The 25,662-nt window shown below is 35.1% G+C and overlaps 1 protein-coding gene across 6 annotated transcripts in view; it reads right to left on the reverse strand.

The window, feature by feature from the left end:
• HELZ (helicase with zinc finger) overlaps positions 1-25,662 on the reverse strand; it is a 266,896-nt gene that overhangs the window by 21,524 nt on the left and 219,710 nt on the right. For all 6 annotated transcript variants that reach the window (XM_007482771.3, XM_007482772.3, XM_001379116.4 and 3 more), the window contains 3 exons: positions 12,788-13,358; positions 12,128-12,362; positions 9,168-9,678 (listed from right to left, as the gene is read on the reverse strand). In XM_007482771.3, the coding sequence (XP_007482833.1) occupies positions 9,168-9,678; positions 12,128-12,362; positions 12,788-13,358 (1,317 nt within the window). The remainder of the gene's footprint in view (positions 1-9,167; positions 9,679-12,127; positions 12,363-12,787; positions 13,359-25,662) is intronic.

The raw sequence follows: 25,662 nt of genomic DNA on the forward strand, positions 1-25,662 counted from the left end.
ACTAAAAAGAGGCAAAGAACTTGGAATATGATATTCCAGAATGCAAAGATCTAGGCTTACAACCAAGAATAACTTACTCAGCAAAACTGAGTATAGTCCTACAAAGAAAAAAAATTAATCTTTAATGAAACAGAGGACTTCCAACATTCCTGAAGAAAAAAAATTAATATACATAGGAGCCAAAAGAAGAGTAAAAAGGTAAACATTATAAGGTTAAACTGTTTACATTGTTATGTCAGAAGATACATAAAGCCCCTCAGACCTTTATTACCAGGGGTCACAAAAAAGTCTAATAACAGAGGACCCCATTGTGATTCTTTTGTATTTAAGACAATTTCAAAAGAAAGAGAATGGGTAGTCAAGAGGCATGCCTTGGGAGAAGAAGAGAGAAGATAAGTAGGGAAAATTAATACATATAAATAGGGTGCATAAAAACAAGTTTATCCAACAAAGAGAAGGCAGTTGCAGGGAGTAGGAGAGGGACTGGACAGCACTTGAACTTCACTCACATATGAATTAATTACAGGTGGGAAGAACATACATACATACAAACATAGTTGAGTAGATTATTACATCTTGCCCACAAGAAAATAGGAATGAAAGGAGTTAAGGGAAAAGAGAAAAATAAGAGAGAGATAGATTAAGGGAGAATTAGACAGAAGCAAAACACTCTTCAAGGGATGGGAGGGATGAAAAGAGAATGAAAAGTATAAGAGAAGAGGATGGAGGGAAATACAGTCATCAAAACTCTTAATGGGATGAACAGGAAAAGAGAGCAGAATGGATTAAAAACCAGAATCCAACAACATGTTGGTTTTAAGAAACATATTTGAAAGTGTGTTTAACTTAAGAGTTAACCCAGTGTTTACTACAGAGTTAAAATAAAGGTCTGGAGCAGAATACAATAGACTATTATTCTCAAAGTTAAAAAGGATGAGGTAGCAATCATGCTCTCAGGAAAAGAAAAAATAAACCTAATTTAAACAGATAAACTGGGAAACTACATTTTGCTAAAAAGTGCCACAGACAGTGAATTCATATGAATACTAAACATTAATGAACAAACTGGCACAGTGTCTAAATTCTTGAACATTGAAAAACTAAATGAGTTATAAGAAGGATAAAACAGTAAAACTACAATAATAAGGGACTTAAATCTAGTCCTCTGAGACCAAGATAAATAAGAAAGAAGTTAAGGACCTAAATACAAATTTAGAAAAGCTACATCAACTTAGCCTCTGGAGAACACTGAATGGGAACAGAAAGGAGTATAATTATTTCTCAGGTGTGCAGACTAACACATTCACAAAACTGATCTTGTATTTAGGCGTAAGAATCTCACAAACAAATACAGATATTTTTACCAACCACACTGCAATGAAAATTACATTTTAAAATAAGGACTTTGAAGTAAAGACTAAAAATTAATTGGGCACTAAATAATCTAATACTACCAAATGGGTGCATCGAAGAACAAATTCTAGGAACACATCAATTTTATTAAAAATAATGCCAATAAAAGGAGACCACATATTAAAATTTATGGGATATAGCTAAAGAAACAATCAGGGTTAATTTTTATTTCTAAACTCATTTATCAATAAAAGAGAAAAAGATCAGATCAATAAATTGAACTCACAACTGTAAAGAACTAGAACTCAACTTAAAAGAACTAGAACAAAAAAGAAAAGAACAAATTAAGACCCATTAAAGGTCAAAATAGAAATCCTAAAAAATCAAGAGATTAACAAAACTGGAAAGACTAATTAATAAGTAAAATTAAGAACAGTTTAAAAAAACAAAAAATAGATGAGTCATTAACAAATTTGATTAACAAAAAAGAAAACCAAATTATCAATATAGAAAATAAAAATGATGAATTCAAAATCAATGAAGAAATAAAAGCAATTTTAAAGCATTCTCTTGACTAATTATATGCTAAAAAATTAAACATCTAAATGAAATGAGAGAATATTTATGAAAACATAAATTGTCCAGATTAAGAGAATACGAAATAGAACACAAATAATGTGATCTTAAAAAAAGAAATTGAGTAAGACACAAATGAACTCTGGAAGAAAAACATCCCAGGACCAGATGGGTTATTAAAACATATGAAATATTTAAAGAAAAATTACTTCTAATACTACATAAACTGTTGGAAAAAATATGTAAAGGAGGGATCCTATCAAATTCCTTCTTCAACACAAATATGACCTTGTACTAATTATTATAAAGGGAAATGTTAGCCTGTGAGTAAGAAATGCCAGTATTAGGTGCTATACTGAGGAGGGTGGCACCCTTTCACTTAGGACAATATCTAGCTATTGGCAATATCTCACCAAAAAGTTCTCTAACTTAATCATAGGAAAACAATTACATCAGAAATGTGATTCCATTTTGAACCAGACTAGATAAATCACCCTCAAAAGGGTTCTGAAAGAGTATCTCTACACACAACTCCACAATTTAACTCTTTGTATTCATATTAACATGCTTCATACTTAATGTCAATGGGGAAAAATGGCCAAAATAACTATAACTTTAAAATCAAGTAATCTTAGTGATTTAGAGAGATATGTGATATATTGGCGAGTTCTAAATTAGAATATGAAAGACTGGGGTTCAAATTCTATCACTTTCTAACCTGGGACTCCATAACCTTTCAGTATTTGTAAAAGAAAAGATGAAAATTTCCAAACAATTTATTGGGTTTTATTAAGTATGAATATGGAAGACAATCTTATAGTTCCTGCTTCATGGGGTTGGTTTGAGACTTGATTTGAGATGACATATGTCTAGCACCCCTTCTGAGACATTCACAGGTTTTTAGGTAGGGTGTCCAGGATGAATACTATCTCCAAGGACTAGGGTATTTTGTGAGTTTACACTCCTAACACTAGAGCTCAAAAGTCTGTACTAGTTAGTCTAACTTTAATAGTAAACCAATAGGCACAATTAGATTAAAGCAACATAATTGTTTGGATAGTTTAAGAGTAATATCTACAAAATATTTTCCCCATAAACTGGGGGGTGGGGGTGGGAGAGAGATGGGGTGTCTCACTAAAATGTTCAGCATCTGGCCAGAGTGAGCACCACTTGGTAGTGAAGTATATGTGACCAGTGTAACTCATGGTGCTAGTACTCTATGTCCTTTCTTTCCTCTGAAAATCCCCTGGGCAGGAGGAAGGGAGAGATGAAGTGACTGCTACACAGGCAGGTCTCTCTACAGGGTTCTTCTCTAAACTGCTAGTACTTTTCTCTTGAGTTCAGTAAACCCTATTCCTTGATGCAAAAAGTTCTTCTTGTAGCTCTTTGTCGCCCTGGGCTGTTTCATTGGCTGTTTTCTCTTTCTCTGTCTTCCAGTTCCAAAAGACCCATGATGAAAAAAAGCTATCCACCTTCTGAAATGATGAGTATATATTTATTTGTGTGTGTGTGTGTGTGTGTGTATATATATATATAAAACTTTCCTTATGTTTCATGTGTGTATGTACACAATATGGAAATGTTTTGCAGGACTTCACATAAATAATTGATATATACTGCTTGCCTACTGAAAGGGTAGTGGAGGACTGGGAGGAAGGGAAAGAATCTGGAAGTCAAATTAAAAAAAAGAAACTAAAAAAAATTTTTTAAAGTATATAACTGCCTTCAGACAGACAAGGTAGTTGAAGATATAACTGCTACTTCATAATTCAAAAGAGCAAGTATGAAGCTGAAAGGCCATCTCCCAAACAAGTTACTTCTAAGCTATGAAGATAAAACACAGTTCTCTTCACAGTAGATGACTGTCTGTGATGATACATCTTGAATTTTAGTCTACTTTGTGTTTTTCATGTAGATTTAATTTTAAAGAATAGAAGATGATAAGTTCAAAAATAATTTCATTACTCTTGAAAAGGCATTTTAAATGCAATATCAATTAGTATCAAATTAATTAATATCAATTAACATAAAAAATCTTTTACAATATTAATAATTTCAAAATCTGCAAAGCTTTGGTAAACATTTGGTTAATATTTTCTTTAGCAGTATCAACTATAACTAATGTAAGGTAGGAATTAAGATTAAAGTGACCAGCGAGCATTTGGATGGCTCAGTGGATAGAAAGCCAGGCCTGAAGATAGGAGGCTCTGGGTTCAAATACAGCCTCAGACAGTTCCTGGCTGTGTGACCCTGGGCAAAGTCACTTAACTCCCATTGCCTAGCTCTTCCTACTCTTTTTCTTAGAATCAATACACAGTATTGATTTTAAAAAGGAAAGTAAGAGTTATTCAGTAAAAAAATATTAAAGTAACCAAATATTCTTAATGAAACTAATTTCATTCTAAGCATACACTAAGATCAAATGTAATTGCTTTATGTAAAGAGTTATTATATGACATTAAAGCTAATGAAAATCTAAGCAGCATCAGTATACAGAAAGACCAACTCCAAAGAAAGGCCTTCCATAAATTAGTCAACCCTAAATTATAATTTCATAACAATAGTCATTAGCAAAATATCCAAGATTTTCTCCCTCATATATCGTACATATGACTATTTAGGAAAAATAAAGCCTGCTCTCAGATGGGCATGACTATTCCATCCATTTATTCTTTAACCCTTCACTCTCTTTCATCCTACTCTCCCTCCAACCAACTGCCAGATGTGGATAATATACTTCCACATATTTGCAGCATTTGCCACCTTCTTTCCAATCTCAGAACCAACTTTGCCCCCAGGCTATTTTAATAAATGTCCTCAACTGGTCTTCCTATTCCAAGTCTCACCCCAATTTGATCTCTCTACAATATAGAGGTCAGTGGTTTTTCTAAAGCATAGTCTATGTTACTCCCCCTACTCAGCAAACTCTAATAGCTTCCTTTGTATTTCAGAAGCAAATATAACTTCCATTGTTTAGTAATGAAAACTTTCATAATCTGAATCTAAGCTATCTGGCAACAGAGTTTAGAGAAGAAATGAGAAGGTTTGGAACAACTGTTGTGGTAAACAAGACAGAGAACTGAGAGAAGAATAGAAGGATTGCTTTGCTGTAGTAAAGATCCAGTTGAAATCAGATAATATAAATTTGTAGGAGACACAATTGCTTCATTTCTTCCAGTTTCACACTGAAGTACTTGAATAGGAATTAAGGATGCAGGTGTGTAAGGAAGCAAGTAATCTAGGGTTAGGTACACTTTACATTTCTCCTTTTTCTTCAAGCCTTTCAGCTAACTAGTACTTACTAAATAAAAAAGAGGCCATTTACCATAACCTCCTTTGCCATATCCCAGAGCACCATAATATTATCCCATCATCCTTTCCTCCATTATTTCATTCTCAAATGGACTTTCTCCTAATAAAGGTAAAATTCTTTTCTATCCCACTTTGTTTTCTCCAACAGTCTGCTCCACAAACACCACTTTCCCCCAATCTTTAATTTAATCATTTAATGGCCCCTTTTCCTGCTTTCTATAACGATGCCCAAGACTCCCCTATCCATTAAAAAAAACCTTCCTCAAACCCTTACACTTTATTTTCAATTTCTCACCCAAATTTCTAGAAAAAAGTTGTCTACATTCATTGCCTCCACTTCTATTCTTTTCACTCTCTTAAATCCTTTGCTATCTGGCTTTTCAACCTTGAAATTGATGTCCCCAAAGTCACTACCTCTCTTAATTGCCAGATTTAATGGTCTTTTCTTGATCTTTTTCTTCTCCCTGCATAATTTGAAAAAGACCACTCTCTCTCTGCCTGGATTTTCTCTTTTCTAGGTTTTCGTGATATACTTCTTTTGTGATTCTTCTCTTAATTTATCCTAATGTACCTCAGTTTCCTTTGCTACATTACTATCCTCTAACTCTTATGTGCACTTCAATTATCTTCTCTCTACATTCTAAATTCTAAATGACTTCATCAGCTCTCTTCCTCTGACTTAAGTAACCAATCTTACCAATTTGGTTTAAAAGGCATTATGGTACTAAGACAATGCTGCTCAAGTGATGGTTACAGTGGCACAGAACATAAGATAATGTTTCATTCAGGAGACTAATACTAACAGAGCCTCTAGGGCCAAATCTTCTTGCTACATTCAAGGAAAACAACCTGGTTGCTTTATTCATGAAAACAAATGCCAATTCAGCAGATTAAGTTAAGAACCTCTCCCCCTCATAAAAAGTTTTGAGGCTAAAGCCATGGTGGTGACTAAAAACCCCCTTGCCTGATGTACTTGTTTTATTTCAACTAGGTACTGATTTTAAAACTGATGGAGATCTTACTTCAGAATACATTCTAAATTGGTTCTCCCAGGAACTAATGAGCAATTGTCAAACCATAAAGATGGACACTAGTCAGTTTGGCTCCAGTCAATTTTTATTTTACTGGTCAAATGAGAAGAGGACAGACATAAATGGATGCATAGCTTTTTACCTCATTGCTAAATTCCTCTTTTATTGAGGCATTTAAATATTTGATGAGGTACCCTGACTGAAGGTCACACTTAATTCTCTTCCTCACAAAATCATTAGTTAAATGTTAAGAAAGTTTCCCCATCCACCTTACACCTAGCAGATTGGCCAATGTGACAGCAAAAGAAAGTGATAAACGTTGGAAGGGACGTGGAAAATTGGGACACCAATACATTGCTGGTAGAGTTGTGAATTGACCCAACCATTCTGGAGGGAAATTTGGAATTATGTTCAAAGGGCTTTATAAGAATGCCTGCCCTTTGATTCAGTCATATCACTGCTGGGTTTGTAACTCAAATAGATAATAAGGAAAAAACTTGGACAAAAATATTTATAGCTGTGTGCTCTTTGTGGTAGCAAAAAAATTAGAAAATGAGGGCAATTTCTCCAATTGGAGAATGGATGATCAAATTATGGTATCTGTTGGTGATGGAATACTATTGTGCTAAAAGGAATAATGAACTGGAAGGTTTCTATGTGAACTGGAATGACCTCTAGGAACTGATGCAGAATGAAAGAAGCAGAACCAGGAAAACATTGTACACAGAGATTGATACACTGTGGTACAACTGAATGTAATGGATTTCTCTACTAGCAGCAATGCAATGATCCGGAGCAATTCTGAGGGACTTATGAGAAAGAACACTAACCACATTCAGAGGAAGAACTGTAGGAAACAACTGCTTGATCACATGGTTTGATGGGGATACGACCAGTGATGTAGACTCTAAGCGATCACCCTAACGCAAATAATATGGAAATAGGTCTTGATCAATGACACATGTAAAATCAAGTAGAATTGCTCATTGGCTACAGGAGGAGGGTGGGAGGAGGAGAGGGGAAGAACATGAATCATGTAACTATGGAAAAATATTCTAAATTAATTAAATAAAATTTTTCAAGAAAAAAAATACCACTGCTGGTTTTGTACCTTGAAGAGATAATAAGGAAAAAAAAACTTGTACACAAATATTTGTAGCTGTGCTCTTTGTGGTGGAAAAAAATTGGAAAATGAGGGTGTGTCCCTCAATTAGGGAATGGCTGAACAAATTGTGGTATCTATTGGTGATGGAATACTATTGTGCTAAAAGGAATAATGAACTGGAGGATTTCTACGTGAACTGGAAAGACCTCCAGGAACTGATGTAGAGTGAAAGGAGGAGAACCAAGAGAACTTTATACACAGAGACATACATTGTGGCATAATCAAATGTAATGGACTTTTCTACTAGCAATAATGCAATGATCCAGGACAATATTATGAGAAAGAATGCTATATGATTGGAGGTTTTGGCATTAAATGATCACTCTATTGCAAATAATAATAATATGGAAATGGGCCTTGAATAATGATACATGTATAACCCAGTGGAATAGCTTGTTAGCTCCGAGGAGGGAAGAGCAGAGGGAAAATATGAATTATGTAACCATGGGAAAATATTCTAAATAAATAAACACATTTTTTTTAAATCTGCCCCAGGTCAACTGAAGCAAGCAAACTAACCCGTTTGATAACCACTGCTATAGCCAAAGGCATCAAATTCATTCCTCCCATTTTATAAAAAAGATGGTACAACGATTCAATACTATTCCCATTGTTAGTACTCCTGGGAACCACATAATTCTTCAAATGAAAAAGAGAAACACACAGGTAAAATGAATATAGTAACTATCTAATTTCTATCAAGGTGCTAGGGTCAACCAATCTACTAGATCTAAGTCCAAAATGGCACTACTAGGTGAGTTTCTAGTATGTATGTGTGTGGGGATGTGGGGGGTGGGGGGCCACAGATGGGACAACAATGAGAGTGCAGAGTACTCTAAAACAAAGTTAGCATTGTTTTTTCTTGGAATGCAGATTTCTTTCAGAATTTTTTATATGAAGGGAGAACTGTCTATATATATATATATATATATATTTTTTTTTTTTTTAAATATAGTTTGGGAAGGAAGTAACTAGCAATTATGGCAGATCAGGAAGGGTTTTATGAAGAAGAAAGTGCTTGAGCTCCTTCTTAAAGGAAGAGAAGGACTTTAAAAAGCAAGAGAAAGGAAGAAACTCTTTGGGAATGAGGGACTGCAACTGAAAAGGCACAGGGAAGAAACTGTTATATATGAGGAACAGAGAGAAGGCCAGTTTGGCTGGATTATAGAATATGGGAGGGAGAGTAATAATCAATGAAGCTGGAAATACAAAGTAGGGACAAGTTGTATACAAAACATAAAAAACATTCTGCAAGCATTAAACAGCTATAGAAATGATATTAAAATTATCACTACTAAATTGGAGACTACCATATGTATGTATATACACATATGATTTATACTATAATCTGCCTCAAATGCATAAAAAATTTTAAGTAGGAATTCAATCTTAAAAATTTTCATTTGACTTGTCAGTGAATACTGAAAATAATTGAAAACAGAATTAGATAATCATAGTCCACAACTGATCAATGCAAGGTGGAAATAGATGAGTTAGCAAAATTAGCAAAACATGACAGAACCAACCAATACAAAGAAATTCCAGAAGTTTTAGAAAGCTCAAATTTCTTTAGATTTAAGAGGTATGATATGAATGCCTCTGAGCCCATGTTAATTCAACAAAGTTGCCTACCATCAGTCATTAAATATTTTAAGTATTTACCCTACCACGATCACATAAACATATCAACAATGAGGGGAAGGGGTGTAGGAGATTGAATGTAACCATACCTCTTCTAGACTGTGGAGAGAAGAAGCAGATACCACTCGAGATGACAGTGGGTGAAATGGCTCCTGACCAACCACATGTTGATTCTGAATTTGTATAAAAGGGTTTTGTTGTGGTCTGTGGGGTAATGGTGGTATGCTATAGTGAAAACCCTGTCCCATTAAATGATTTTGATGTAAATTAGCAAAGGTCCAGGATCCATCTGGTGGCAGATATTTCAAAGGTGTAGGGGTAAGGTTTTCAGATGGTATTGAGAATGAGGAGTTATATATTTGGGGTGGCAGATGCTGCTGAAATGCTGGATTATTGGCCATTTCAATTTCTCTGATATTGTCACTGAAGTTAGAAAAGTGGCCACTGTGATTTGAATTGGATGAAGAAGTGTTTGCTGGTGGGCTTCTAGTTTGAACTTGTCTATACTGTAAAAGTCTTGACTGAGGTGGTGGCATTTCAGTTAGCTCCCGTGTTTCACTTTGATCATGATGAGCCAGCTCTCTGATTAAGTCTTGAAACCTGAAGAACAGAATAAGTTACAACATGAGAAAAATGAAAACATTAAAACATGCACATATAATTTCAGAAGCACAATGATACATATAAGCAAATTAAATCATACTACTGGACTCGGACTTAAATCTATTAAAAAATTATGCATTAATTAGAAAAATAATTAGAATTAGAAAAATAGGATCACTAAAATGATACCAAGTCTGAAAAAAAAATGGGTCCTTCTTCCTTGATATTTTTCATAACTGCCATCTCTTTTTTTAAGTTATTACTCCAATATATGGAGATAGTATTATGCAGTAGATTGAGTACTATATTTAGAGCTGAGAAGGCACACATTCCCTACTAGTCAAAGGATAAATCACTTAATTTTTATATCTCAGGTTAGCTCCTTATCACATATAACTAAATCAACAAATAAATTGTTAGAGAGAGTTCCCACATCAGACACTGTCTTCACTGAAAAAAAAAAACCAAAAGGATCAGACCCAAAGGAGTTGGAAAAACTGAAAATCATGAAAGCAACTCCAACAGAAAAACCACCTAATTCAAAAAGTATTTTTTTAAGATCCTACTATAAGAGATTGTGCTAGTTGTTTGAGGGAAAAATGATCAACTGGGAAACAGTTCCTACCTTCAGGTAGATGAGTTTATATAAGAGATGTATATCTATGGTGTATGTGTATACATATACATCTATGTATGTATATGTATATGTATATGTATAGTGCCTGGTGCCTTTTCTAGGTAATAAGTCAAAAGACTTCAAAAATAGAAGAAAATATCAAATATCTTATGTGAAAAACAACTGACCAAGAAAATAAGTTGAAGAGATGTGAATTCAGGAATCATTGAAACTAACTGAAACCCGATTATGCATCATATTTTTATGAAACTTTAAAGGAAAACTGCCCAGATATATTAGAAACTGTGTGAAGAAAAGCATTGAGGGGACTTTGATCATGAGGATAGAATGGAAGCCCTAGTGCACTCTTGTAGTCAGCAGGAAAAGCCAGAAATTGAGGTAGGGGATTCATGAGGCAGGAGGCAGGTCTGGCCTTTCCTCTGGTCCATGCAGGCAAAGAAGAAAGGAGACAATTGGATCACTAGGCATGATGTATGAGAGTTAGTGGACAGAAAACTTGATAAACTGAGGCAAGATTAGGGTAAATCTTCCATCTCCTCCCTCTCTCTCTCATCCTTCTCCACTTCTCCGTTCTGATTAAATAAAATCTTATGGCCAGACTCTTATTTAAATCACGACAATTCAGAGATCAGAGTAGAAACTGAAAAAATTCACCATTAACTTATGAAAGAAACTCCAAAATGAAAACTCAAAGGAATAATAAAGCCAAAATCCAGAACTCTTGAGTGAAGGAGAAAATAACAAGCTGGCCCATACAGGGTGCAAAGGGGAGTACTGTGAAATGAACCAAAAAAGATAGGCTAGAGTCAGACATATAAAAGGCTTTAAATACCATGCTGAATATTTTTTCTTTTATCCTAGAAGTGATAAGGAACCACCAGAGATTTTAAACATGCTAACACTTGTGCTCTATCTACGGAAAATTATTTAGGCAAATGTTTATAGAGAATGGACTATAGAAGAAAGAATCAAGAATAGATATCTAACTAGGAAGTCACTATAATAACCTCAGTGAGAAAAAAATAAGAGGTTGAAGTGAGTGGAAAGAAGGGGAGAGATATGAGAAATATTGTAGAGGTGAATCAACAAGACTTGAAAATTCATTTAATCTAATCAGGTAGAAGAGAAAGAGCCTGGCTCAGAATCAGATGATCTGGACTCAAAACCCTTGAAGCCTGTTTCTGGAATCATGAAGTCACTTAACCAGAATCTCAGTTTGGTCATTTATAAAATAAAGGGCTGGACTTTGTGGCCTCTGAGGTCCTTTCTATTTTTTAACCTGGGTTTTCACTCTGCCTATGAGACATACTGTGACCTTGGGCAAGTTATCTAAATTCTCAATGTCCTAGACAATTCTTAAGAGATATATTATCCTAGGCACCTGTGTTAATAAAGAGATGGTACTCTATATTTTTTAGATAACATTTAAAGTTACAAATGAATAACTTTTAAGCATTACTGATTTTACTTTAGTCTCTATCTAAGCTTAATAATTCAACAAATGTTTACTGAATATAGATTCAAGGAGATTGTTATATTTCCCCTAGAAATGAACAGACAAGGAAACAGGAACACATGTAGTTGTCAGTCTGCATAATCCATACCTGAATAATAGTGTTTTGGCTAACTAAAATCTCTAGGTGTTTTAACTGAATAAATTCTGAAAAATATATTTTTGCATATCCCTGTATATGCAATGAAAAATTTCTTCACAAAAATGCTCCTACTTAACCATAAAAGTACTGATTTTTCAAGGAAACTTGGGTAAAATTTTTGTATTAGAAGATACCTTTAAGAATGTTCAAATACCTTGCATGTGTTGCTTTTGCTTCATCTTCTGCATTAGTAGCAAGTTTCCAGTTTGCCCTAATTGGATGTTGATGTAATCCTGCTGGTGGTTGGGAAAGATGCTGTAGGTGAGGGTGGTGATAGTGTGCATATGGAAGACTGCCTTGAGTGAGATAAGCATTATGCTCACTCCATTGGTGAATTCTTGCTTGCTGTTGCCTTAATGCTTCTAAGGCCACATTTCCATGCATACGTTCTGTGGGGAGGGGGGGAGGGAGGGTGGATTACAAAAAATATAAGCCATACACATGGTTGGTCAGAAGAGGATTAAAAAAAAAAAGACTTTATTGCCAACAACAAGAATTTCCCCACAAAGATTCAATAAGAGCTACCATTAGTTTTGGGAAGAATGTAAGAAATCCCTACATTTCTTAACAAGTAAGAGTTTTATTTAACAAACCATTCATCTAAATTTTTAAAATGGCCAAAACTGCATAATTCCAAAACATATAAAACTGATTATTAACATAATCCTAATTATTATGATAAGTAATATATTCTTCATGGGATTACTCTAAGAACTGAATAAATCCATTCTTTAAAGTATTATCATGTAGTACATGCACTAATCTTTTTTCACTTTGAGCAGAGACACTGAAGGAAAATAAAAATAAAACTTACCTAAAGCTTCCCCTATTGGTAATCCTGGAGGATTTTCTTCAATGAAATTATTCAAGTGAGAGGGTATCACTGGATTGGGTTGTGCAGTGGATCTCAAAGGGTTAACTTCTTGAAGCATAGGAGTAGGGTGCTGTTCAGAAATCACTGAATCTACAGGAGGAGAATGTGGTCGATGAGAGACTGCATTATTAAAGAAGGAATGGTTAGGGCCTGCTTGATAAGTAGGAGACAGCTGAGAGGGTTGTTGCTGAGTTTGTTGATTCAAGTGGTTATGCTGCTGGACTGCTTGGTTTGGTTGTGGTTGAGGTGGTATTTGAGTTGGTTGCTCAGGGAAATGATTCTGCTGCTGACCTAAATTTTGGGGTTGTTGAGCTGGAAATGGTTGTCTTGGTAGCTGGGATAAGTGCTGATAGTGGCGATGAGGGACTGCATATTGTGCATGGGGAGCAGTAAGATGAAGGTTTAGGTGTCTCGCATTGAGATTATCTTTGCGATGAAACTTGGGATTAGGATAAGCAAAACCAGGACGAGCTTCTGGACTTCGGTTCTGTGGATTTGAATCTAAATCACTCTAGAGAAAATAAAAAAGAAACTTCTTAATTATAAAAGTAACAATGTCCTGAGTTCTATTATAAGTCCTAAACCATTCACTTCAAGACAATTAAGTATAGTAAAAAATAAAAAATAAATCAAAGAGAAAAAAGTATAGTGGATTTAAATGCAAAATATATGAGATAATCTTATTCTCATCTCCTAAAGTACTACATGATTATTAATAATTAACAGGAGAGCAATGATTGAGCAAGAAGATTCATTTCCTAAACAATGAAAATCTAAATTCATTTGAAGGTACATTGATACCAAAAATGAGTTATGTTGTCAGCTTCTGGTGTTGCATATTAGAATAATTTATTCTGATACTTGGATTTATCAGACTATTTTTACATATTCATTTAAGAAGTTAAGCCTAATATATACCTGGAATGCAGGGATGGTTCAATATTAGAAAAACTATCAGCATAATTGACATCATCAACAAAACCAACAGACACCATAAGGTTATCTTAATAGATGCAGAAAAGGCCTTTAGAAAACAATAACACTCTTCCCTTATTTAAAAAAAATAGAAAACATTTAAAATGTGTAAGATTAAAAATTAGTATACAATAACTCCAAGAATCATATTTAATAATATTTATTAATAATAACTGAAGTAAAAAGCTAGAGTAAAAAGGGAGCTAACTCAACTGCAGTTGTGAGAAAAGAGAGTGGGGGGAGGAGTTACACACAACTATATATTCAATAAGCAAGCACACAAGGTGTGGATGAAAGAGGAATGGGATGCTGGTGTGAATTTTAAAAGTCTCTATCTTGGTATAGCACCCAAAAATTGTGCACACCCACACTACACAGGCATGTGCTAGTCAATGACAAATCAGAAATAACTAACTGCCCACCTGGGCTGTCCTAAGCCAAGCTAGAGCCAACCATTGGCACTTGTGAGACACAGGAAGTGAGGTAGGGAATAGCCTCTGGAACTCGCTCACTTCCTGTGGAGAGAGCTAGACGCAAGTTCGTGTTAGAAGCTTGGACAGGGAGGATGCCCGCAGACAGCTTTCCTTCAGATCGGTCATGTGAGTTAAGGACTGATTCTTTCCACCTTGGCCTTGGGCCTAAAACTCCCTCTGCCTTGGTCAGAGGTTGAGTAGCCCTTTTCCCTTTTCTCCTCTCTCCTTCTCTCCCTCTCCTTCCCCTACTCCCATTGTAATTAAACCTTCATAAACTCCATTCTGACTTGAGTGTTTCATTTTAGGAATTTCATAAGCAAATTCCTTGGCAGCCATTGTTCAATATTACAACAATCTTAAAAAGGTGAAAGTTTCATAACTGGGAGATGTAGTTCAAAGGCACAAAATTTCCATTTATACATTCTCCACCATGATCCTTTGGGAAACTAGTCTCCCCAATGGATCATGAAAACAAAATTAACTTGAAACTCTAAAAAAAATTTAATAAGATTTATTAATAATAATTTGAAACAAAAAGGAAAATAAAAGGCTAGAGAAAAAGAGAGCTCACCCAGCCATGCACATGGGAAAAAGAGAGCAGGCGGAAAAAAATCATCCACCTACATCCAATACTCAAGCATGCAAGACGGGAGATGAAAGAGTAAAGGGATGCTGGGAAATGTAGTTCAAAGACACAAAATTTCCATTTATACAAGTGATAAAAGGCATCTATCTAGAACCATATGTAAGCATTATCTGTAATGGGGGTGAATTAGAATTCTTCCCAGTGAGATCAGAGGAGAAGCAAGGATGCCAATTATCATCACTACTACTTAATATTACATTAAAAATACTGGTTATAGCAATAAGAGTAGGAAAAAACTGAAGTAATTAGAATAGGCAATGAGGAAACACAACTATAAGTCTTTGCAGATGATATGATAGTATATATAGAAAACTACAGAATCAACCTCTAACTACCATTCAATAACAAGCAATAGAGAAGTAAATTCCATTTAAAATAACTGTAGACAATATAAAATGCCTAGGAGTATGCTTAACAAAACAAACCCAGAAGTTATATAAATACAATTACAAAAGACTTCACATAAATAAAGTCAGACCAAAATAATTGGAAAAATATTAATTGCTTATAAGTAGGTGAAGCCAATATAAGAAAAATCCTACACAAATTAATTTACCTATTTAGTACCATATCAAACTACCTAAGAATGATTCCCTAGAAATAGAAAAAATAATAACAAAATTTATCTGGAAGAAGAAAAAGATAAAAATATCAAAGGAATTAATGAAAAAACAAAACAAAACCATGAAGTAAGGAGGCCTAGCTGTACCATATTTCAAACTATATTATAAAGTGGTAAATATAAGAAAACATGTGGTACTGGCTAAGAAGTAGTGGATCAATGGACTAAGTTAGGAAATCAACCATAGTAATCTAGTTTTGATCAACCCCAAAATTCCAAGCTATTGGGAGAAGAACTCTCTATTTGACAAAAATTGCTGGGGAAACTGGAAAATATGGCAGAAAGCAGGCATAGACCAAATCTCACACCATACACAAAGATGTTTATTTGATGAAAATTGATATTTGATCTGGAAATAAAGGGATTACCATAAATAAATTAGAGGAACGTGAAAAAGTTTACCTGTCAGACTTATGGATAAAGGAAGAATTTATGACCAAACAAGACACAGAAATTTACAAAAAAATGAAATGTATAATTGTGATTACATTAAATTAGTAAGTTTCTTTACAAACAAAACCAATGCAACCAACTAAGATTAGAAGAGAAACCACAAAATGGGGGGGGGGGGGGGATTTTTATAGCAAGTGTGTCTGAAAGACCTAATTTCTCAAATATATAGAGCATTGATCCAAATTAATAAAAAAACAAAGCACTGCCCAAATAATAAATGGCCAAAGGAGTTGAACAGGCAGTTCTCAGGGGAAGAAATTAAAACTCTCTATGAGGAAATACTCCAAAGCACTCTTGATTAGAGAAAGTCAAATAAAAATAATTCTGAGGTATCAGTTCATACTTATCAGTGGCTAATATAAGCAAAAATGAAAATGATAAATGTTAGAGGGGATGTGGAAAAACTGGGACACTAAAGCACTGTTGGTAGAACTGTGAAATGATATAACCAATGTGGAGAGCAATATGGAAACACTCTTACAGTGCCATAAAAGTATGCATACCCTGTGACCCATCAATATCACTACTGAGTCTGTTATAGAGATAATAGAAAAAATCCTACTTATACCAAAATATTGATAGCAGCTCTTTTTTAGAATGGCAAAGAATTGGAAGATGAAGAGATGTTCATCAACTGGGGAATAGCTGAACATGCAGTGGTGTATGGTTGTGATGGAAGACTATCATGCCATAAGAGATGTTGAACAAGATGCATTTAGAAAAGGCTGGGAAGATTCATATGAACTGATGCAAACTGAAAAAGGTCAAGGGACTCGTGATTAAAAAAAAAGTTATCAATAGCTAAAGAATTCTTGTTAGAATCTGATCACAAATCAAAGCATACCACCCTTCACTTTATTTTCTTCTGGAGTTTTTTATTATCTATATGATATTGTATATATGATATGAGTCATGACATGAGGAATAAGGAAATATGTATTGCATGAAAGCACTGATATTATCTATGTCAGACTATTTACCACCACATGGAGAGGAGAAAGGAGGGAGGAAAAGAATTTGAATCACAAAATGTCAGAAAAGAATTGCCAAAAATTGTTTCTACATGTAATTAAAAAAATAAAATTCAATTAAAAAAAAGAAAGCTAAGCCTACTAATGAAGAACAAAAAGTATTTTAATATTATAATTAAATGAAATATTACTTTCTGGGACTGGCCAAATCCTTTAATTGCAATACAAGAAAGTGAAAATTCTTCTACTGGCTTAATTTATCAACTAGAACAATTAAATAGAAGTTAAAATTGGGGGAAGCAGCTTGGTGGGTCAGTGATTTGAGAGCCAGGCCTAGAAACAGGAGGACCTCAGGCGATTCCCAGCTGTTTGAACCTGGGCAAGTCACTTAATACTCATTGCCTGGTCCTCTTCTTTCTTGGAATCAATACTTTAATATCGATTCTAAAATGGAAAGAAAGGGTTTAAAAAAAAAAGTTGTTTTATTGGGTGCAATAAATACTGCTGGCAAGAAATGCATTTTAGTATCACATATTTTTATTTTTAATTCACAACATAAGTCACCATAAAGAATAGTCTACACTGTAAACCTCAAATTTCCTTAGACTTATAAATGTTGGAAATTTCACCATTGGGATATTTCATACTTGGAAAATTTCTTACTGATAGTGGAATGGGAACCCCATTGGAATGGGAGGTTCTTTCTCTTCCCTTCTTAAGATTACTTTAGGACAGAAACCCTTTGCTGAACAATGGAAAGGACTTTGACCTATGCTCAAGCATAGAACAGGAATTTCTTTGAGTCTTGATTGATTTTAGAATTGATACAATGGAGATACTTGGAATAAATCTCCACCCTATTCAGTCCTAATAGGATTGAGTAAGGGCTGCAGCCTAGATCAAAATTTAATTATTCCAATCTCTACCCTACTCAAGTTAACAGGATTTAGAAAGGGCTGTAGCAAAGGAGTAAAGATTTAATCATTTGAAAATATGACCTTCAACAGACATGTGCAAAAGCCAGAAACCTCTGGGCAGTCCTGGGTTAAGCTAGAGCCTCCATTGACAGGGAAATTGATGAACAGTGATTGGTAGATGTGAGGACTGAGGGGAGGCAACTTGGAGGGTTTGCTTAAAGATAGGGGGTCTGAAGACTCGGGGGAGGGTGGAGAGTTGGTCGGTGTGTTTCGTGTGGGCTCTGAGAAGGCTTGCTCTGAAGGAAGCTGAAGGTGGGGGCCTCTGAGACTGTTTCTCCATTTTGGACACGTGAGTAATAGGGACTGATCTCTTTTCTTTGCCCCAGCTATCTAAGGGCTTGGGCCTTTTGGCCCAGCCTAAACAGAAGGGGTATTTAAGCCCTATTCCCTTCTCTCCCTTTTTCTCTCTCTCTATCTCTAATTCCTTTCTTACTCCTATTGTAATTAAACTCCAAAAAAGACTGACGGCTGACTTGAGTTTTTCATTTAGGAATTACATAGCTGATTCCTTGGCGACCTTAAATTAATATATATCAGTCTTTTAAAGTGATTCCCTTGTTACAACACACTGAAGAAAGATGATAGACTATTTTGTGGGCCCTCAAAGACTTAAAAACATGGATTATATAACCAAACAAAACAGAAAAGATAAAATAGGTCATTTCAACTACATAAACAAAATTAATGTTTCTAGGCTAAGAAGAAAAGCTGCCAATTGTGAAGAAAAAATTATATATTTTTACACACACACACACACACACACACACACAACATTTGCAATGGTAGTCAAAGAATAGACACAAATGGTTTCCTAAAGAATTACAAACTGTTTATAAACATATATATGAAAGACTGAGCAGTCACTAATATCACTAAGAAATTAAAATCAAAACAAAGCTCTGAGGCTTTATTTCACAACCAGAAAACTACCAAATATGACAAGTGGGAATGGTCAATGTCTGATGGATTATAGAAAAACAGGAAGTCAATATAAATTTATCAAGCACTAGTAATACAAAGAAAAGCAAAAGCCAGTTCTTCTTGAAGAGCTCTGAGTCCAATATTACGGAATTTCTAACCTAATGAGGTAAATTAGTGTACCACTGGTAGAGCTGGGTACTAGTCCAACAACTCTGGGAAGCAATTTGCAATTATACTTTTTTAAAAAATGACTTAAAGTGTCTATATCCTTTAAACTAAATCCCACAAGCAAAAGAGGACATGGCCAGAAAAAAAAAAGTCCCTTAAAATACATCAAATTATTTATAGCAGCATTTTTTGTAGTAGCAAAGTCATTGACTAGAGAATGACTCAAGAAGTCAGGAAACATTAATCTAATGCAATATTACTGTACTGTTAAAAATATGAAGAATAAAGGAAAGCACAGAAATCCACAGGAAGTGATGCAAAATAGAATCAAGAAGAGAGAAAAACATATAGAACTATAACAATGTCAAAACAAAAACAACAACAACAATTCGAAATGAAAATACTATATAATTTCAATGATTAAGCTCATCCACAAAGAAGGGAAAAGATTTTACTCCCTCTCTCAAGAGAAGTCGGAAATTATAGATGTGAAACACTATATATACTGTCAGTTTGGTTCATGAGTTGATTTTGCAAAATTTTTTTTGTTTTTTAAAAAAAATTATTTTTAGAAATGATGGCCCTTTAGGGAGAGATATATTTGGAAATAAGGATGATCTAAAAACAAAAGATACTAATAAACTTAAAATATAAGTTCACAACACAATATTTTGAAAGAGATATGAAAACAAAGAGTATCGAGAGAAAAGCTAAGCATTAGTATACTAAAGTTCATGTCTCATTTCTCACTCAGCTGTGCTCATTTTAGACTTCTTTGGCATCTCCTCTCTCCCTTATCCTTACTCTCACCACCCCATTTTTCAGGATTCTTTTGTGTGCCATTTTCTTCCATCAAACTGTAAGTGCATTGAAGGCAGGGACTTTCTTTTTCATATTTGTATCTGCAGTCCTTGGCATATAGCAGATTCTTAATAAATCTTTACTGAATGTTGACATGGAAAGAATATGAGAAAAAGAAACCAAAGCTATCTATAGTCATATGGAAAAAAACACTCTAAATCTCTATTGATTTAAGAAATGGAAAAATAGCTCTGAGGTACCACCTCATTTCTATCAGATTAATATAACAGAAAAAGAAAATAATAAATGTTGGGGGATATGAAAATTGCAACATGAATTGACTGTTGATGGAGATGTGAACTGGCACAACCCTTCTGAAGAACAATTTGCAAATATACCCAAAGGGCTATAAAACTGCATATCCTTTGATATGCACTTTGATATGCACTGCTAGTTCTGAATTCCAAAGAGATTAAAGAAAAAGGAAAAGGATCTATAAATACAGAAATATTTATAGCAGCTCTTTTTGTGGTAGCAAAGAATTGGAAATTGATGAAATATCTATCAACTGGGGAATGGCAGATCAAGTTGTAGTATACGATTATGACAGAATATTGTTGTGCTATAAGAAATGACAGGTAGGATGGTTAAAAAAAAAACCTAGGAAGATCTATTTTGACCTCATGTAGTGAAGTGAGCAGAACCAGAGAACATTGTACATAATAAGAGAAATTTTGTACAATGATTAACTATGAGAAACTTGGCCATTCTAATTAATGGAACGATCCCAGACAATTCCGAAGGCCTTGGGATAAAAAATGCTATCAATCTTCAGAGACAGAACTGATGGAATCTGAGCACAGATTGGAGCATAATTTTTCACTTTCTTTAGTTTTCTTCCTTTTTCGGGGTGGGAGAAGTGCAATATGGCTGATATAGAAATGTTTTTCATAATGTCACATATGTAATTAATAGTATGTTTCTTGCCTTCTCAATGTGGGATGGGAAGAAACAGGAAGGAGGGGAGAAAATTCAAAACTCAAAAATTTTAAAAAGAATGTTAAAAATATTACTAACAAATCATCACTACTCTAGCTTTTCTATTTTTTTTCCTTCTTAATTCTGACTTCTAGTCAAGTCACTGCTGATAAGCACTAATGACAACGTAAAAGCATGCAGGAGAAGAAAAATGAAACCAGTTTATTTTCCTAATAATACTTATGAGTGTGTGTGTATATATGTATATAAGACACATTTGTTATTTATTGGCCTTCTTAGAAGGATATGAAAAAATAACTAAAATGAGATTTAAAGATTATTTGGGGGTTTTCAGTTTAACTCTACTCCAATCCTCAACAAACATGAAAAATCAAGATTTGGAGCACTGTGTAATTAGAATCTGTTACCCTAAAAACTATACCCCTCTCTCCTCATGTTATGTGCTGATGTAGGGATGATATAAATTTGGTGTAGCCCTGCTCTTGCTCTCTTGTCTTCCTGTTGGGGCTTTGGAGGAGCTGCCTTTTTAAATAGGCAAGGAGAACTTAGTCATGTGGTCTTAATTTTGTTAAATAATTAGTTTTTTTACTTCTATTTCCTTTTTATTCCTTCTACTTTAAGTGATTATTAATAAACTTCATAAAAATTAATACTTGGAGTTGCTGAATATTAATTTAAGTCCTACATTTATGGTGACCAGAAGTGGGGTTTAGAACCCTTAATTTTCTCTAAGTAAATTAGTTTGAAAAGAAACCATGTTTCTCCTGCCATGGATTTTTAGCCTTTCACCTCCAGGGAGTAGTGGCATCTCTGCTTGTCTTCCTTGCTTCTTGCTGCTGCTGCTCACTCCTGCCTGCCTGCCTCCCTCCCTCGCTTACTGCCTGGGGGTCCCACCCACTACTGCAGCCTCCTCCTACTGTTGTGGCTGGTAAAGTATTAACCCCTCTTTCCCTTGCATTGCTAACACCTAAATGCAAAGCCCAGGTGTTTCTTTTAGGCAACAATCAGCCTCCTAAAGGGCTTTTACCTTAGGAAACTCTTCTACCCTCTTAACTCCCTGTCCACATGGCAGTGGAAGCAAGCAGCTCCCTGGTGTTTTTACCTCTGGCAGGGAGAGGAAGGAAGGTTACTCTTCAAAACAGAAAGTAGATTGGCAACCAATTTAATAAGTATAATTGCAAGCTTGGCCCAGTTTCCTGACTATCTAACACAGATCCCATTCCAAGAGAGCATTATAGAGCTTGAACAGCTCAAATTTTGGGGGTATAATTTCTTACTACTGTTCCTTGGGACGCTGGTTCTTGCGATTATTTTGAGTAATCCTGAGATTCAGGGGAGAGATTAATTTCCCTACACCCCAGTGAGGGTATGGGGAACCCCAGAGGTGTGACCAAAGGAATCTAGATGGATGATGATATTGGGGAGGGAAAGGAACCTTAAAGAGGCTGGAGGTGAATTTTTTAAGCCTTTTCAGACTCCATTACTAACTCTTTGAGTTTTGTTCCCCTACAAAGTGAAGAAGTCTCTGTAAGCAGCCATCAAAATTGGGGGGAAAGGGAGGCTCTTGAATGGATCTCATTTTTGAGTGAGAAATCTTTGCATTCTGCCTTTCCTTGGGCAAACACAGTATGTCACTGATTGTGAATTATATATTTCTGATTTTTTAAATTTTATTATTGTTTTTCCTTGTATGTGCAATGGGATATTCGAGTTTTGTTTTTTTTCACTCATTTTTTGAACTTGAAGCACATGTTACCAGTATTAATAGTTTTTTGATTTTGCACAAATATAAGTTTACAATATCCATTAGCCTTAATATTACTGCATACCCGAAAGTTTGGCCTATGGAAACCTGCCATTAATTGTTAAATATTATGGGACTTTGATTAATGATTGTGTCCGATTCCAGAAGAAGGGATCTCAAAAGAACCATTTTACAGTGCCAGGGAAGTACAAAGTTAATCTGTACAGATCACAAGGTCAAGGAGACCAACCAATCCCTGTGGGACTGATGAGAATCTGCACCAAGACAGAGAACTTGTTTTGGGGTTCAAGGAACTGGCTGTTTGACAATGTCAGATGCATGATTTCCCTTTGCCATATTCTGAAAAGTACCTCAGTTTGGCTAGGATATTGGCTCCCCTATCCCTAAGAGTAAAGGGAAAATCAGACCAGGGAATTTTATGTTCTGTCTGTTACAAAATTCTAGTCCTTTTTCTGTCTATCATAAGTGTGGCAATTTTCTGTAGTCCTGGCTGCTGATTGGGTTAGTGAATATTGCTGCAATGATCCTACAGGCTTGTGAGACATAAATCATTTTATTAGGCCCTGATTCTAGCACCTGTTATGAGCTTATTCTTGCTTACTCAGAATTTTTAAGTACTATTTAATTTTAATTCTTTTTTTCCCTTTATTTGCTTTTTTGGTTTGTTTTTTATTTCCTTTTAAGAATTAATTCACATACCTCATAACTCAGCTAAGTATCCCTGGGTGATCCGTGTGTTTGTCAACACCCTCCTCAGGGGGGATACTATAACTGTCATAAATTTTATAAAAATTATTCTTGTTTGAGAGTAATTTTAGGATAAGAAACTTGCTACCCCCCCTAAATCAAGAAAATGAACTGCTTGGAGGTGCCATGAAGATGACTGCAGAAACCACATAAAGAACCATAAGATCCAGAATGAATTTTGGGATATAGTGAAATTGAACTGTGAGGGATTGAACTCATTTGTTCTGAATGTAAACTCTTATGCTAAAGGGGACTGTCCCCTAATTGGCTTTGTGTCAATGAGCTGAGCAAACATTGGTTTTGCTCTCTTTCTTCTTTTATTTCCCTCTTATCTCCAACTATTGTAGCTTCCTCTTAGAAAGTGCAATATTATATGCACTTGTAACTAGAAGATCTTTAGAGGTATAAGACAGTTATGTTTAAATGATCAACTAGGGAGACTAGTCTCCCAAAGGATCACAGGGGAAACTGTAATTACTACAATTCCCAGCACCCCACTCTCCTCATGTTACATGCCAATGTAGGGATGATATAAATTTGGTGTAGCCCCACTTCTCACTCTCTGGTCTTCCTGTTGGGGGCTTTGTGGAGTGGGCTTTTTAAACAGGCAAGGAGAACGTAAGTCATGTGGTCTTAATTTTCTTAAATCATTAGGTTATTTTTTTTAAAACTTCTATTTCCTTTTTATTCCTTCTACTTCAAGTGATTATTAATAAATTTCATAAAAATATAATTCTTGGAGTGTTGGAAATTAAATACTACAGCATCATTAAAAAGTAATGAATCATCAATATGTTTTCTACTGAATTCCAGGACACTTCCTTTTGAGGTTTTGAGACTCCAAATCCCTGTTATTCCTCCATATTTTGTCTTCTAATGTTTTGACTCTTCAGTTTTTTCTCAGGGCATTACCCTGGCCCAGCTATATTCTCATTTTCCCATCTTGGCCCTCTTCCCTACCAATGAATGAACTCCATGCTATCATTATCCTCTTTTCTCAAGTCCTTTGCCCTAGTATCACTGATCCTGAACTTCCAAACTTTGGGCTTGGATCCCTCTCACTATCTATTGCCCTCATTCTATATAGATGATGCTGCAGAGTTAAAGAAACTCACAAAACTGCTGTTTGAGACCATTACAGATGTATGTTATACAACCTTAACCAGGCCTCTGTGGCTGCCAGGCAATTCTACATCATCCTAATCAAATCACTTTCCCACTTACCAGAGCACCTCTGCCAAAACCTCTCTCCCTCCTCAAACTACCCACTGTTCTCATTCACCACACTCTCAGCTAGAAACCTCTCCACCTTTTCACATCACCTACCCGCCATCAAAATACCACTATTTTTTCCTTTAACATCGTCTCAAATTAAAGAAGTAGCCCTTCTCTTTGCCAAGGGAAATCCTTCCATCTGCATAAGTGATCCCATTCTATCCTATCTTCTCCAGTTGAATCATCCTTCTATCATTTCCATTCTCCCACTATTTTCAATATCTATCTAATGCCTGCTTCCTCACTGCCTCTATGAATATTGATTTCTCCTACATCTTCCAAAAACCTTCAAGAAACCTGTCCATCCCCACTATCTGCTGTCCTATGTCTCTCCTTCCTTCCTTGCTTGGCTAAACTCCTTAACAAGGACTTAAACAGTGCCTTCACTTTCTTTTCTTCTCACTCTCAGTACGTGACTTCGAACTTCATTATTTGACAGATATTATGCTTCCTAAAGTTATCAACAACTACTTAACTCTCAAATTTAATGGCATTTTCTCAATCTTCAAAGTTCTGAGCTCATTGTAGCCTCTGACACTGTTAATCACCCTCTCCTATAGGTTTTTTTTTTTTTTAATGATTCTACTCTCTCGTTCTCCTCCTAACTCTGATTGCTCCTCTCTGTCTTCTTTCTTGAATTTTCATCTAGGTCATGTCAATTAACATTAAGATCCTACAAGACCCTGTCTTCTTTCTATATACTATATGGTAATGATGACCATATATTCCTTCCCATAGATTCAATTCTCATTTTTATGCAGATGATTCTTGGATCTAATTATCCAACCCTAATCTCTCTCCTGATCTGCAATCCCATATCTCCAACTGCCTAATCTAATAAGACACCTCAAACTGAATATCCTATAGACATTAAATTCAACGTGTCAAAAACTTAACTCATTATCCTACTCCATACTTTCTTATTATTTGTGGAGGGTACTACCACATTGCTACTGACACTGGCTTGCAAATTAAGTGCTATCATCAACTTTTCATTCTCCCTCACTCCCTTTATTCAATCT

This window comes from Monodelphis domestica, chromosome 2 (assembly GCF_027887165.1).
Source record: "Monodelphis domestica isolate mMonDom1 chromosome 2, mMonDom1.pri, whole genome shotgun sequence".
NCBI lineage: Eukaryota > Metazoa > Chordata > Mammalia > Didelphimorphia > Didelphidae > Monodelphis > Monodelphis domestica.